This window comes from Eptatretus burgeri, chromosome 2 (genome assembly GCF_056783735.1).
Source record: "Eptatretus burgeri isolate ZD-2024b chromosome 2, Ebu_testis_v1, whole genome shotgun sequence".
NCBI classification, from domain to species: domain Eukaryota; kingdom Metazoa; phylum Chordata; class Myxini; order Myxiniformes; family Myxinidae; genus Eptatretus; species Eptatretus burgeri.
The window spans coordinates 387,834-404,639 of record NC_140962.1 but is presented as its reverse complement, the minus strand read 5'-3'; the positions used below and the strand labels follow the sequence as shown (position 1 = coordinate 404,639).

Here is a 16,806-nt window from a genome sequence, read left to right as displayed (position 1 = left end):
TAGGGACTTGGATACACATGAGGTTGCTTGCAAAGCACTCTTGGGGCTTTTTCCAACTCGTTAATCACAGCAAAACGTTTGGGTAACTTCGTTTTTATGTTGATGTCTGTGGGGACTTTGTGCCCATCGTGTATAATACCAATTCAAACAGAATTGTGACTTAAATTTGAATTTGGATTGCAATTGACCCGATGTTGAACTTACATTTATGGGGCTCAAGTTTATCCGCAAACTTTCTTGAGCTGTCACTATTTACAAACTGGATTCCAAAGTGAACCTCAGAATTGACATTAACTGAGCCAAGTCCTTCCTAGGCTGAAACTCATACAAACTTAAAGGTGTTTGTACATTATACAAACTATAAGGACACTCGGAAGAGCGCATTTCTCCGCCACACAATGCCTGATCCACGAGAACATACATTTTTGAGATATCATGCTATATATCGTTTTTGGCCCCATCTCTCAATGGTGAAGAATCACTTTAAAAATATCAGATCCAGATCCGGATTCGGATCTTCATCAAAATTGATTCAATTCTTTCGTGTCTCACACCCAACCTGTCCACCAAGTTTCGTCAGAATCCATCCACAACTTTTTGAGATATTGTGCTACATATAATTTTTGGCACTATCTCTCAATGGTGAAGAAAAGGAGTGGAAGAATAGGAATAAGAGATAGGTGTCTCATCTGCTCGCATTGGTTGGTGTACGCCAATGATCCCATTATGTCTTTCGTAACGAGCAGGTGAATTATTGCCCACACACTGGCTGGATTCTAAATTCCTGCCCAAATAACCTTAAGTCAAGAAATAATTGGAGGAAAACTTTTTGCCAGCTGACCCCACAAGAAGGTGGGAATTGATGGGGCTGTAAAAGTCGTTGTAGTCGTAGTGGTGTGTTGTAGGCTGACCCGATATCTCGCGTAATGCTATATAGGCCAAAGCTTTGAGCATTAATTATACCCCCATTTTTCTTATTTCTTATTTCTGAACCAGCTTATTTCTGAAGTTATTCAAGCTTCCACCACATCTCAAATGGCCTTGGAAATCCTGACAATGAAGTGTATTACCTGATCTCAACTCAACACCAGGACATATTCTCATCAACCAGCAATCTAGTCTCTGTTAACAATTGGAAATCCAACTTTCTCTTGCCTCTACTCCACTTTACCCTTTTCTCTAGCCTCTGAAGGATATGCCTACCTAGTACATCGATGCAATCATGTTGATTTCTCTCATAATTCAAGTTGTCTCACACCGATCACACACACCGTCTCTTCCTTATACTCATGATTGCTTCTTCCTATATGTGCTCCTGTTTCAACCTGCTCTACTACCAACCTTCCACCATTTGCTTTTTTGGTAACTATTTTTATGTACAAATGGATTTCAGCCTTGTGGTAAGTGCAGCAAAATGGAGAAAAGCAGCATAGAGGGAGAGCTTGGACAATCAACATATCTGTGTTAAGCGACATCTTGCGAGTGTACTGGTTAGGAAAATTAGCGTCGACCATTTGTCCAAGACACAGGCTCTGTTTTCCCAGTCTGTGTAAGAAGAATTTTGTTTAGATTTTTAAAATTTTTACCTCTTTGAATGCTTGGAATGGTATTGAAACTTAAGTTTATGGACATTAATTTGTTAGTGAAAATATTATCATCATTATTGTTCGATGACAGATGTCAAACATAACATTGCATCAAGTAAATAGGCCACTCACATTTTATTAATCCCAAAGTGTGTTTACCAAGTGCATTTTCTGCCTAAAACCATTCAAAAATATTTTTTGTTGGAACTGAGAAATTTTTTATTGAATAAGCATTAAATCAATGTCGACATGAAATTATCGACAAGAACAAATTAAACTTTATTTCCGAATTAAGAAAAACTTGAAATTAGAAACTATACTTGACCCAAAAGCAAAACCTAACAGCTTAACTGTTACAATAATTTTTACACAAAGCTTAGCAATGACTGAGGCATACATGGTTTCTTATGATTGTTGTGAGGAAAATCTATACTAATAAGTGTGTGTGTGTGTGTGTGTGTGTGTGTGTGTGTGTGTGTGTGTGTGTGTGTGTGTGTGTGTGTGTGTGTGTGTGTGTGTGTGTGTGTGTGTGTGTGTGTGTGTGTGTGTGTGTGTGTGTGTGTGTGTGTGTGTGTGTGTGTGTGTGTGTGTGTGTGTGTGTGTGTGTGTGTGTGTGTGTCTTAACGGTGTCACTGTCATAAAGTAACTGCAATTATAACCATCACCTCAACGTCTTCAATTTCCCTTTAACCCAACTCACTCTCCAGGTGAGGCCGGAGTTGACTGGTCAACTCCCAGTCTCCATCTCTTGCTGGTTCAATGAGAACAGTACGAGCAGAACCTGCTGGGAGCTCAATGGCAGCCAGTCTTTCACCACCCTCTAATGCCGGATGACCACCCAAGTGCACCGCGAAGAGGGTGCCAGGTTTGCCAGTAGACAGCATATAAAATGCCACAAGAGCACCAGTGCAAGCTGACAGTACTGAATGATAGTATCACAAGAACAGATAGATATGCATGAAGCAAAATGTGCTCTAATAATCATCATCATCATCATCATCATCATTTCAAGCATTATTATCATTTTTATAAAGTCAGAATGTTTTGTCAGTTTACATGTTAACAGGAACTTTATAGGCAGAGAAGACACAAGCTCGAACAATGATATTGTTGTGTGGTTTGTTTTTAACCATTTTATACCATAAAAGGAGCTGTGTGTTTGTCTGTGCATGCGTTTGTGTGAGTTCCAACAACTGGTTGGATAATTCGCCTGATTCCACCCACAATTATTCTATACTCCCACCACGATATTTCTATATTCCGTGTAAGTCTGAGGTTTCATGGGCATCTTTTGTAAGGCTCGCACTTTCTGACTGTCTCGGCTTTACCTTAACTCAAATTCGATATTTAATTTAATTTTTCACCTGGCCTAGATGGTTTAAGACTTGGTGGTAAAAAAGGAAGGACATCGAATGACCATTGATGCTTTAAAAGGAAAAACACATTTTAATAGCCGTTTCTGGTCGGGTGCAACGCGGAGAGGGGAGAGGTAAGATGAGAGAGGGAGGAGGGGAGGGGGAACATCGTTATTGTTTTGTATGCAGCCTGTGGCTGCTGGTTGCATCATTTTCTGGAAGGGCGGCTGTGCCACTGATGCAGTGCCCCGTTACCAGTAAACTGGTACTCGTTTTGCCGACCTCAGAAGGATGACAGGCTGAGTCAACCCACTTGGTGTTATTTCAATGAGTGTGTCAATGGTTCCAACTGAAGACCCTAAGATCTTAAGCCAGCCACCTTAACCGTAAAGCCAACACCAGGCTTGGGAACAGAGTGAGGGGAAACAGAGTGAAGGGTGGGAGCGGGACAAGAGGGAGGGGGAACAGAGTGATGGGGAGAACGACAGAATGAGGGGGGAGGGAGAGACAGAATGAGGTGAGGGAGGTGGGACAGAGTGAGGGGGGACAGAGTGAGGGGGGACAGAGTGACGAGGGAGAGGGACAGAGTGAGGGGAGAACAGAGTGAGGGGGAGGGAGGGGACAGAGTGAGGGAGGGGGAACAGAGTGAGGAAACAGAATGAGAGGAGGAAAGGAGGGGGGAATGAGTGAGAGGGAGGAAAGGGGAACAGAGGGGGGGACGGGGAACAGAGGGAGGAAAGGAAGGGAGGAATGAGTGAGAAGACGGAGGAGGACAGTGAGGAGAAGGAGGAGGACAGAATGAGGTGGGAGGGAGGGAGGACAGAATGAGGTGGGAGAGGGGGAGAGATGGGGAACAGAGTGAGGGGAGGGATGGGGAACAGAGTGATGGGGAGGGATGGGGAACAGAGTGAGGAGGGAGGGAGGAGGGCAGAGGAGGGAGGAGGGAGGGGAACAGAGTGAGGGGAAGGAGGGGGACAGAGTGAGGGGAAGGAGGAGGGACAGAGGTAGGAAAGGAAGGGAGGAATGAGTGAGAAGGAGAGGGACAGTGAGGAGAGATAGAGTGAGGGTTGAGGGGGAGAGAAATGGGGAGGATAGTAGAGTGGGGGGGGGCAGGAGAGAGGATTAAAGGGGATCGAGAGGGGAGAATGGGGAAAGGGCAGGGTGAAGGGGGAAGGTTGGGGTGGGGTGGTGGGGGAGAGGGAGAGGGGAGAGAGAGAGAGAGGGGAAAGTTGGGGAGGCATAAGAAAAGGTGAAGGGGAATAGAGAGGTGAAGGGGAACAGAGAGAAGAAGGGGGAGAGTGGGGAGAGGGGAGACGACTGGTGGAAAGAGAGTGGGAGGGGAGAAGAGTTATGGTCCTAAAATCACATTTTACATTATGTGGGATTTCCATGGATCCCTGCTCCTGTCACATTTGCCACAGGATATAGCCTGCTCTTTCCTAATTCATTTTTCATTGGAATCTGCTATATTTAAAACAAATCACAGATGTACACGTTAAACAGCAGAGAAATACTTTGTAAAATATACATGTAGAAAACATTCATACCGTCTTCATTGTGCCAGACTACGCATACCTCACTCTGTGTGTACTACGCAATGTGGTCAGAACTGTTTTCTGCTTTGATACATCGTGCATGGAACAGAAGGAAGACCAAAAGTCTATTTGGCTTTTGTACAGGGCTAAAGAAAGGCAATATTGATATTGATTGCCTCAAAAATCTCGAAGGTAAAATGTGTTTGTAGTGTGATGCATGTGCACATTTACAGGAAAGTGATATACATGTAGTTTTTATTTATTTATTTATGCGATTTCGCCCACCACGAAGCCAAAGGCTATTCAAGGTGGGGGCTATGCAAAGGAAAGTACTGTATCAATATTAAACAGAAAGGAGGAATATACTGACATTTCTCTTGAATTGATGTAGGTTTGGATTGAGAGTGAAGTAGGATGCAGGAAACTGTTCCAAAGTGATGCAGTGCAGGGGAAAAAAAAAACTAGAAAAAATACCTCATTGTCTTAGTCCTCAGACAGATACAGTGTAAGGATGGGAAGAAACTGCTAAACGTGAAGAGCAACTGAAAGTATGCTCAGGTGAAACAACCTGTGAGACACCCTCAGAGCATATTCCGTGGTAATATCTATAGAAAAGGCTCAAAGAAGCAACAGAGTGGCAGACTGCGAGAGGTTCAAGGGATGACGCCAACTCCTGTCCCACCAGAATGGCAGCACGTCGCTGGATTCTGTCAAGGAAGGACGGGTGACAGGCCGGAGCACCAGCCCAAATAGGGCAATAATAGTCCACTAGCAGATACCCATCTACGACGGGTATTGGGGGACAGGACGGATCACAATACTCGGTTACAGTAGTTTCTTTTGATGTTTTACGCCGCATTGGGTTTCCGCAGTCATGGGTTTCCAGATGAGTCATTAGTTGCCATTTTATCAGGAATTTAAACACTTTGCTTGTAATAGGTCGAAGGCGAATAGGCTGATAAATGGAAGGGTCTGATTTCTCACCAGAGCTCATAAAGACAGCGACTACAGAAGCCTGCTTCCAGCTATGTGGAAACACAGACTTTGACAGACACAAGCAATACAATTTTGAAAGAACAGAGGACTTCAGGTGAATACAGCTTCAAAGCAATTGGAGATATTCAATCAAATACAGTAGATTCTGAGATGTCAAGCCCTTGAATAATCTCAGCAACTTTCATGGGTGTGATGATGATAGTGGAAAGCCTAGTGTCAAGATGGGAAGGACAAACAGGCAATAGGTTTGTAAAATAGTGAAGATTCACAGGCATACTTTATCATGCCAAACTTTAAAAAGATATCACTTCCTGTGTGTTCTCCAATACTGTATTCAGATGTCGAATACTGTGATATACATCTCCAAAAGCCATATTTGATACTTTTTTGTATGAATTGCTTTCTGCTTTTATCCAGACCACACATCAGAAGTGAGATCAACAGCATATCTTTCTGGCATCAAAACAGCACTGAAATAAGAAAATATTGTTGCCTGTAAATGTAATAACTCCAACAAAGTAGGATGTGAGTGTTTGATCGATTGTCTTAGTGCATACATGTAGAATTATCAATATTTATCGCTCCGATCGATATGTAATGCATATTATTCAATACATGTGCCTCATTCCATGATGCAATATCAAGGGAAAGGGAATAAGTGGAGGTGATATTTTTTTCCACATGTCGGAATTGCTTGTGTAAATTTACTCACAGGTAAAATGTAACTGGCTCCAGGTGTGTGTGTGTGTGTGTGTGTGTGTGTGTGTGTGTGTGTGTGTGTGTGTGTGTGTGTGTGTGTGTGTGTGTGTGTGTGTGTGTGTGTGTGTGTGTGTGTGTGTGTGTGTGTGTGTGTGTGTGTGTGTGTGTGTGTGTGTGTGTGTCACTTTTGGGGGGAGTATCACACACTATGGGTAATGTGCTAGTACGTACAAATGAAAATACAATTGTAGTTTGCCATGTACATTGCAGTAGTGTATTTTGATACCAATCTTAACAGTAAATTCCTTTCGCCAAATTAGGAGTAAATCAAAAATAGCAAATACTGTTGCGGGACCGGGTATCAGCCACGAGCACGACTGCGAGATGGGGCCGTAAGTCGGCTCGACCGATCGCCTGGAATGTATAGGTCGTCGCCCCGGATAAGTCCGGAGCCGACGGGTCCTGACTGGACCGAAGTTCGCCAATGGATAGACCACGTAGGGTAGAGTCGATTGCCAATTTCAAGTTACCTAATTACCCACGTGGTCCAACTTCAACCTCGACGGAACTCGTACGAAATCGAGCCGCTTAGCACGCTCGTTTCGTGTGCAATTCCGAGCGGTTTAATCTCCGAGAACCGTCGGTCCCGATTGTCCCGTTATAACGGCAATGGCCAGCTAATTCCCTGGCACACGACATGCTCAGTCAATGAAAGAATAGACGCGAACGAGCTGAAAACATTTAACAAATGGGGGTTTATTTATACAATCGGTGGGGAATGAGGGAAGCACGTAAGAGGCAGAATTCAACCGAATATCAGACAATGCACGTATGTATAGGCACAAGCACTTAACAGTTTTCTACTTAGAGGACGGGCCCATGGACAAACACACACACACACACACACACACACACACACACACACACACACACACACACACACACACACACACACACACACACTCACACACACACACACACACACACACACACACACAAAATAAGGGGTGGCTGATGCCTTTATTTTGACCTTCAGCTCGGAGGGTAGTGGAGCGAAAGGCCAGGGTCTATTTTGGACCTGTCCGCCTCGTGCGGTCTTCAAGAAGACTCGGTTCGGCGCTCGTTCCAGCCACCAAAACCTCGACTCCATTCCCTCCGGAGACGACAAGCAACCCTTCCGGCTCTGGCGGCGGATTGTCTTTCACAAGCTCGATCTTTCAGGAGGAGGAGGAGGAGGAGGAGGAGGAGGAGGAGGAGGAGGAGGAGGAGGAGGAGGAAGAAGACGTTCCAGACGGCAGCGGCAAGACCAGTCCAGGCCTTCAGAGACGAGCGCTCCCACAACACGAGTGCTCCAACCGATGAACGCTCCAGCATGGTGGGTGCTCCGTTGCTTCTCGCTGGCTGGCTCCTCTCTCGCTTGCTCCCTCCTTTCTCTTCTCCCCCTGTTTTTTCACTTCTCCCTCCTTTTGCTTTTTCTCTGGCGTCCTTCCTCTCCTTCAATGCGCTTCGGCGCGCTCCCCCTCCCCCTTCTCAGCCCGCGGAGAATCTCAGGACGGGGGATCGTTGCTCTTCGCTGCAGCGTTGCTTTAACCGTCATTCTTGTTTACGTCGCTGCAGACTCGCCCCAAAGGTCATTTCTGCTTTTCCTCGCTGAAGATGAGGTTTTCCTAAAATAAATCACAGCGCATTTACATTGATTTACCCATTAGACAAGGGAAGGAAGCTATCTATAAAACACATACTTTCCGATATAACTGAGCTATAGGAACCTGGATGTTGTGTGTGATAGTTTTCCAAATTCACAACACTACCCCCTCCCCTTTTTACAGACTCGTCCCGAGTCGTCAAATTTTTGTGTGACCAGCATGTGTAAGTTCTCCCCTAGTACATTTTACCTTCGGATCCCTGAGTGCGACATTTTCTTTTCTTTTCTTTTTTTTTCAAATACGTGTCCCAAAAATAAATAACCGAATGCGCTGCATAACTAACAAACTCACACAGACTCATATGGACGACTTAACTACATTGCCGGCGCTTAGACAAACATGCAGGTGGGGTAAGAACTTATTTACAACCTTAACATCTATTATTTTATAATAACCATTGCCCAGGACCTGGCATCTGTGGGAAAGAAAAGGCATGGCAAAGTTAGTCAACAGTTTGTGAAGGTGAGTGCTCCACAGCTGAAGGTCAGACGTCTTCAGGGCCTGTTCACAAGGTCCCTCTTTGTTTGTCACTGAACCTCTTTTTTTCAGTTTTCAGCTGCTGGAGGCAACTCACCCGAACACAGCATGCTATATGCCATCCCACAGGCCATTTGAAGGGGGTAGCCAGGCTGCCCAAATGCAGTCTCTGGCTCACTTGTGCAAGAACAGGGAGGTAGCCGGCTGCCCAATGCAGTCCCTGACTCCTCCCTGAAGTGAACTGGATGGAAGATGCAAAAACACAAATGGAATTGGATGGACTGGATGGAAGATGCAAAAACACAAATGGAACTGGATGGAAGATGCAAAACACAGAAACAATGCACGTTCTGTGTGCTCAATGCAGTCCCCGTGGTGGGGCTGCCTGCAGGGCAGTCTTTGCAGAACACTGGCAATCCTGGCGCACATGGTGATGATTGCTGACACAGGGGCAATGCAAACAAAAGGCTAGCAGGCATGGAGTTATGGCAGAGGCAGGCAAACAAGGCATGGCAAGGCAAGGCCATGCATAACAGGCGATTCAGCACAACAGGCCGGCAGGTGAAGCTGGCCGGCCTCTGGTCTTGTTCAGTGAGGTTTGTGGAGGGAGTGCGGTGGTGCCGGCCGCTCCAAAGGCGGGCTCGAACCTAACCTACTATCTCCCCCAAACCTATCGCCTTTGCCTGTCTCTGTCCATACCCAGGTCGAAAAACCAGTTAAAACCAGTACACATTTTCAACTGGTCTCTATTGGTTCTAATTGGTCTTTAACTGGTCTCTATTGGTTTCAACTGGTACCAGTTAAATTCAGTCAGAATTCCAATTTCCCAGTTGAAAAAACCAGTAGCTCATATTTGTACCAGTTAAAGTCTTACTGGTTCCAGTTGATACCAGTTGCAATGTACTGGTCCCAGTTGATACCAGTTGCAATGTACTGGTCTCCCAGTTGATACCAGTTACAATGTACTGGTCCCAGTTGATACCAGTTATTAAATACAATTGTATTTCAACTGGTAATATATCACTCTATTCCAATTTCCATATTATATTAAAACCAGTAAGAAACCAACTGGCTTTACTGGTACCAGTTGGCTACTGGTTTTCAACTGGTACCAGTTGACCAGTAAGCTACTGGTCTTTACTGGTTTTTCGACCTGGGTACCCACTCCCTTAATTTGAAACAATAAAACCAAATTTAGCCCCTTTTTATTTTTTCTTTTATAATTTCGTCCCCCAAACCCTCTTAATTGTCCTTGTCCGGCTAACCTACCATGTCAATCTATTCCCAACCCCAACATTCCTTTTTTTGGAAGAGAATAGGGAGAAACTAGTGTCGTCTCGAGGCCCAACGAAGCCTCAGAATGGCCTCCCACAGAGTTCAGCGATCTAACCCAAGGTGGGTCCAGCAGCCTACAACGAGCGAAGGGATGGATGGTGCGAAGGGGTACATCTCCTAACTATCCTAGTATTCATTAACCTTGAACTACCCCGGGGTTTTCCAAAAATGCCTGACACTTTAAACTATCGATTCTAAAAACCATGATTCCCGTCGCCTGTGTTGGTGTCCATTATAAATTTGAGCCGAGCCCTCAAATTTTCACTCGTGCCCTCGCACAATTTCGTGGCTGGGCAGCATGGCTCCACTGGCAGAAACTTCCCCTCTGCCAAACTCTAACCATGGCACCCCCGGCCCGCAGGCTGTCTCCGAGCCTAACAGCTCCCTATGAACGCGGAGGGTTGCCCTTCCCAGCATTGCCCCTCCGATGCCCACGTGGCATTTTGGCACTAAAGGTCCCGTTCTGCGGGTCGCCCGTGCCCACTACACTATCCCGGTCCCTTGGACCCTTGGCCTACTCTGGCCGACTAGTCCGGTGCCCGGGGTGCCCTCTAAACAATACCCACCTTCCGACGGCCACGCTCCCAGCCGGTCCATGAACTCCTGCACCCCTCCAAATGGGTTTCGTGCCTTCTCTCAACACCAACAACAAAACGACCTCCTTTTGGGAAATTTGACTAACCCACAAACTAACATTAAACTGACTCCGGGGTCCCTTGGGTGGGTTTCACTCCTCCCCCCAATCATTCATTGCACTATGCATACCACATTCGCTCCACTCACTCACTCGGGCCCGCTGACCCATACCCATTCATCACACATTTCATGTCTGTCTGTGTCTCCAGAAATCCATTTTCTAAATATATCCTAAAATCCCTCTAACTAACCCATTCCACGGGCTCCATGAGGAACAACCCATGTCCCCATGAAGCTGGTCTATCTTAACTAACCCATCCCACGAACTAGTGCTTCCTTTGCCCTAATCACAGGATGTCCACCACATCCTGCAGGGCCGTATACTTGGAGCGAGGCTTTTTTTCTCTCTTTCTCTCTCTGCAACGCCATGCTAGCAGTTTTCGGCACGCCCGTTCGTCCCTCTGGGCGATGCCAACGTCCCTTCCAAAGGCCGATCCGTGCGGCCATGACGTCACTCTGCCAACTCCAATCAGCGCTCGCTTTCGTGGGATTCCCAACGCGCGTCCACGTGCGCTGTTTCTCCGGCATTCGTGCCGCGAGATTCCCGGTGACGTCACTCGCACACGGAGCCTGCGCGGTCTCCCGCACAGGCCGGCACGCGCGTCCGTTCAGCGAACAGAACGCGCAGTATGCAGCACGTGGAGCTTTGCACACGTGCGCACATGGGAACCCCCATTTGCCGAATTCCCCCGACTCTTGCCGCCATTTTAACCGTCCACGCGGCCGGCTTGTGTCCGACGTGGAACGTTTCCGGGCCGGATCGCGCAAGACGCGCCCGTGCAGGCCGTGCGCGAAGTGCGCCACGAACCTCGCACACCATCGCACGAACCTGGCGCGGTAACCAAATTAACCCTACACGGCACAGAAGGCTCGCCACACCCGTCTCCCGTCTGAAACCGTCCGAAGTCCATTTCCATGCGTGCACTCACGCACGCCATGACACACACACTGTGCGCACATTTCACCACACATTTCGACACACTCGTACCTTTTACCACGCACACCGGGACAATCACTTTGGGGATTCGCGTTAACACAAGGGGTCCCGGGGTCTCTTTACCCCCCAAGCTGCGCGTGCATCCGTTCACAGCACTCATCCGCTCCACCTCGTTCGGCACGACCGGACTCACCTCGTCACGATCTGCTTCAAGGGAGCATATTTCCTCCCTTCGTTCCTGAATGAGGCTATCCTGCTGCTTGCATCGGGTCCCAACACATTCCCCAAGCTCAACCCCATTGTCCCCTATTACTCCCATGTGTGTGTGCTCTTTTCTATCGTGTAGTTCCTCCTCTACCTTTTCTATCTCCCGCGTCTCTGTTGTTCTTTTCGTCGTCTCTTTTATTATTTGTGTCTCCGTCAACCCTTTTGTCTCCTCATGTTTACTATCTTCTTCCTTTATTTCTTTTATTATCCGCGTCTCCGTCACCATTAGTTTCTCCGTCACCTCCAAGTGTCTCGTCCTACACGTCTCCCTAATTATTGTGACGGCGTCTCTCATCCCGACCTCACCCGTCTCCATTGCGGGTCGACAAACCTCCACACTCCTCCAAGGCTCGTTCGTTCTACCACGTGGCGCCACCATATTGTGCTCTGTTGTCCGCGTTTCGTCACGCGCAACCGTCATGATGCCTTTCATCCCGTCCAAGCTTGTCTGCAGGCCCAACCCCATGCACTGCATCTCACCCCGCAGTGTTTGCATATTTGCATCAATCTGGCCCTTTATGTCATCCATATTGCCCTTCATTTCATCCATTATCTGCGTGCTCACATCCATTTTGTTTTCCATCCTTTGTGCATTTTCTTTCATCATCCTCATTAAAATTTCGCCCAACCGGTTGTTGTCAGCCGACCCTTACGAAGCCGATCGCCTCGGTCGGTCGCGGTTTAGCTGGGGGTGAGGAGGGTGGTTTGATGGAGGGGCGCTCCTGTGCCGCCGCTCCCACTGTGCCCATTTCGGACTCTGAATTTATTTGCGTAGAAAGTTCCTGCATGGGGGTGTCCTGCACGGTGGTTCCGTCCTGGGCCATGGGTTCATCTACATTTATATCTAAACCCACCTGTCTCAGCTCGTCTTGGCTGGCCATGTCGCGTGTTAGGAATATTTTAAAACGCTCGCAATTTGGAGAAACGAGGGGGGTTTCGCACCCTACACCCCTGATCCGAATCTGTCAATTTCGCGACAGAGGCCGAAGGGCCGAATCCCACTCCTGACAACAAATGTTGCGGGGCCGGGTATCGGCCGCGAGCACGACCGCTAGATGAGGCCGCAAGTCGGCTTGACCGATTGCCCGGAATGTATAGGTTGTCGCCCCAGATAAGTCCGGACCCGACGGGTCCTGACAGGACCGAAGTTCGCCAATGGACAGACCACGTGGGGTAGCGTCGATTGCCAATTTAAATTTACCTAAATACCCACCTGGTCCAACTACCAGGGAAATTCACCCAAGACGGAACTCGTACGAAAACGTGCCGCTTAGAGCGCTCGTTCCGTGTGCGATTCCGAGCGGTTTAATCGCCGAGAACCGTCGGTCCCGATTGTCCCGTTATAACGGCAATGGCCAGCTAATTCCCTGGCACACGACATGCTCAGTCAATGAAAGAATAGACGCGAACGAGCTGAAAACATTTAACAAATGGGGGTTTATTTATACAATAGGTGGGGAATGAGGGAAACACGTAAGAGGCAGAATTAAACCGAATATCAGACAATGCACGTATGTACAGGCACAAGCAGTTAACAGTTTTCTACTTAGAGGACGGGCCCACGGACGGACGGACACACACACACACAAACACACACACACACAGTGGTGGCTGATGCCTTTATTTCAGCCTTCAGCTCGGAGGGTAGTGGAGCTAAAGGCCAGTGTCTATTTCGGACCTGTCCGCCTCGTGTGGTCTTCAAGATGACTCGATTCGGCGCCTATCCCGGCCACCAAAACCTCGACTCCGTTCACTCCGGAGACGACACGCAACCCTTCCGGCACCGGATGGTCTTTCACAAGCTCGATCTTTCAGGAGGAGGAGGAGGAAGAAGACGTTCCAGACGGCAGCGGCAAGACCAGTCCAGGCCTTCGGAGACGAGCGCTCCCACAACACGAGCGCTCCAACCGATGAACGCTCCAGCAAGGTGGGTGCTCCTTCGTTGCTTCTCGCTGGCTGGCTCCTCTCTCGCTTGCTCCCTCCTTTCTCTTCTCCTCCTGCTTTTTCGCTTCTCCCTCCTTTTTGCTTTTTCTCTGGCTTCCTTCCTCTCCTTTTATGTGCTTCGGCATGCTCCCCCTCCCCCTTCTCAGCCCGCGGAGAATCTCAGGACGGGGGATCGTTGCTCTTCGCTGCAGCGTTGCTTTAACCGTCATTCTTGTTTACGTCGCTGCAGACTCGTCCCAATGGTGATTTCTGTTTTCGTCGCTGACGATGAAGTTTTCCTAAAATAAATCGCAGCGCATTTACATTGATTTACCCATTAGACAAGGGAAGGAAGCTATCTATAAAACACATACTTACCGATATAACTGAGCTTTAGGAACCTGGATGTTGTGTGTGATAGTTTCCCAAATTTGCAACATGAACACTTATTGTATCAATTTACCAGTTATTGATACTCTTTACTCTCTAGCCTTAGGGATTAAATATGACACATTTCCACAATTTACACTACATACTGCTGTATAATGCATATTGCTATGTCCACCTGTGGTCAAGACAGCAAAACCATAAGACTTGGCATGGATAAGCAGGAAATGTTTTCATGTGCACATGTGTGACAAAATCATATAAATCATCCACAGGTCTTAAAATACATCAAACGAGGATGAAGTGTTTCACATCTCGGTGTGAAATCCATGCACATAATGCCATGGACCAGTTAAAATATGTAAGGAAATAACATGTGAACGTTATGTCTACTCATTTTGTGAAGCAGTTTGCATGTGGCTGGGGGAGACTGTCTAGACAACCTTTTTTTAAGGTTGTCAAGTCCATGAAGGAACCCATGAAATGTCTTGTACTGGTAGATAGACAATGTATGGCAAGATAGATGGAAGATGTGGCAAATGTAATCGATAATAGTGTGAAGAACAGCAATGTAGACCTGGACAACAAGGGAAAGTGAATTGGCCACTGATGGCAGACGAGATGGCTTGAATTCAACCAGAAAGGGATTTGGACCAGTTGAAGGCATGCATGCAGTAAAATACAGTGCTGAATATAAGGTTGGAGTGAAGGGTGATATGACTTATTGAAACTGGAAAGGAGAAATTTAGTACTGTCAAAAATACAACTGATAAAAGGAAGCATTATCCATTACACTGAAAGAAGCATAAGGTCGAGCTGTGGAGCATCTGAGACACCAACATGCATTTCATAAGAAAAACATTTTTTTTACTTACGAAATCTAAAGATTTCACAAGTATATTGATGACTTCCGTTTTCTGTTTGTAGGCACGATAACTCGAGAACGGAAGAAGCTACCAATGTCAAATTACACCACGTGATTCAGGAGGGTGATGGGGTGCTGATTAGATTTTGGTCAAAATCGGTCAAAGGTCAAGGTTACAGTGAGGTCAAACATTCGATTTTTGAGGGTTTGGTACAGAATCATCGTAGAAACTTCTGGTTTGCGTCGCTACATTCTCAAGAGACAGCTTTTATTAGACAAGGTCAGAGGTCAAGTTGACGATTTCATAAGTACCAGTCCATGACTGCTCGTTACTTACGAAATCTAAAGATTTCGTAAGTATATTGATCAGTTCCATTTCTGTTTGTTTGTTTGTTTGTGTGTTTCTTTATGTGTTTGTTTGTGTGTTTGTTTGTTTGTATGTTTGTTACTTACGAAATCTAAAGATTTCGTAAGTATATTGATGACTTCCGTTTCTGTTTGTTTGTTTGTTTGTTTGTTTGTTTGTTTGTTTGTTTGTAAGCACGATAACTCGAGAACGGAAGAAGCTACCAATGTCAAATTACACCACGTGATTCAGAAGGGTGATGGCAAGTGCTGATTAGATTTTGGTCGAAATCGGTCAAAGGTCAAGGTCACAGTGAGGTCAAATATCCGATTTTTGATGGTTTGGTACAGATTACTCGAGAACGGAAGAAGCTACCGATGTCAAATTACACCACGTGATTCAGGAGGGTGATGGCTAGTGCTGATTATATTTTGGTCAAAATCGGTCAAAGGTTAAGGTCACAGTGAGGTCAAACATCCAAAAAAAGATAACTCGAGAACGGAAGAAGCGACCAATGTCAAATTACACCACGTGATTCAGGAGGGTGGTGGCTAGCACTGATTAGATTTTGGTCAAAATCGGTCAAAGGTCAAGGTCACGGTGAGGTCAAACATCCAAAACATTCGATTTTTGATGGTTTGGTACAGAATCATCGTAGAAACTTCTAGTTTGCGTCGCTACCTTCTCGAGAGACAGCTTTTATTAGACAAGGTCAGAGGTCAAGTTGACGATTTCGTAAGTACCAGTCTATGACTGCTTGTTTGTTTGTTTGTTTGTAGGCACGATAACTCAAGAACAGAAGAAGCTACCAATGTCAAATTACACCACGTGATTCAGCAGGGTGATGGCAAGTGCTGATTAGATTTTGGTCAAAATCGGTCAAAGGACAAGGTCACAGTGAGGTCAAACATCAAAAAAAATATAACTCGAGAACAAGAAGCTACCAATGTCAAATTACACCACCTGATTCAAGAGGGTGATGGCTAGCGCTGATTAGATTTTGGTCAAAATCGGTCAAAGGTCAAGGTCACAGTGAGGTCAAACATTATATTTTTGATGGTTTGGTACAGAATCATCGTAGAAACTTCTGGTTTTCGTCGCTACCTTCCCAAGAGACAGCTTTTATTGGACAAGGTCAGAGGTCAAGTTGACGATTTCGTAAGTACCAGTCTATGACTGCTTATTTGTTTGTTTGTTTGTGTGTTTGTGTGTGTGTGTGTGTTTGTGTGTTTGTGTGTTTGTTTGTAGGCACGATAACTCGAGAATGGAAGAAGCTACCAATGTCAAATTACACCACGTGATTCAGGAGGGTGATGGCTAGCGCTGATTAGATTTTGGTCAAAATCGGGCAAAGGTCAAGGTCACAGTGAGGTCAAACATAATTCCGTAAATTCATGTGGAGAAATGGAGTATTTTTGCTTCGCTCGACGTTACGAGTTCATTTTAACTTCGATTTTAATTTTGTCTTCGGTTTTTGCGATCGCTTCGGATGCTTAAAACTAGCTTGTCGAAATTCTGGTAAAAATCAGATGTTTTGGAGACGTTTTAAGATTGTATAAAAAATATTTCACTCGCCGCGTCACGGGTCGTCACGTGATGCAGCGAGCTCGAGCAGAGGCGGCGTTGAGTCACGTAATGGTTTTCCGTGTGAGAGCTGACGGTGTTTTTGATAAAGATGGTGTTTAAAAGTCATTTT

At 46.3% G+C, this 16,806-nt stretch overlaps 1 protein-coding gene across 3 annotated transcripts in view; it reads right to left on the bottom strand.

The window, feature by feature from the left end:
• LOC147031243 (venom prothrombin activator pseutarin-C non-catalytic subunit-like) overlaps positions 1-16,806 on the bottom strand; it is a 460,275-nt gene that overhangs the window by 362,132 nt on the left and 81,337 nt on the right. For all 3 annotated transcript variants that reach the window (XM_085860320.1, XM_085860315.1, XM_085860319.1), the window contains one exon: positions 2,287-2,508. In XM_085860320.1, the coding sequence (XP_085716446.1) occupies positions 2,287-2,508 (222 nt within the window). The remainder of the gene's footprint in view (positions 1-2,286; positions 2,509-16,806) is intronic.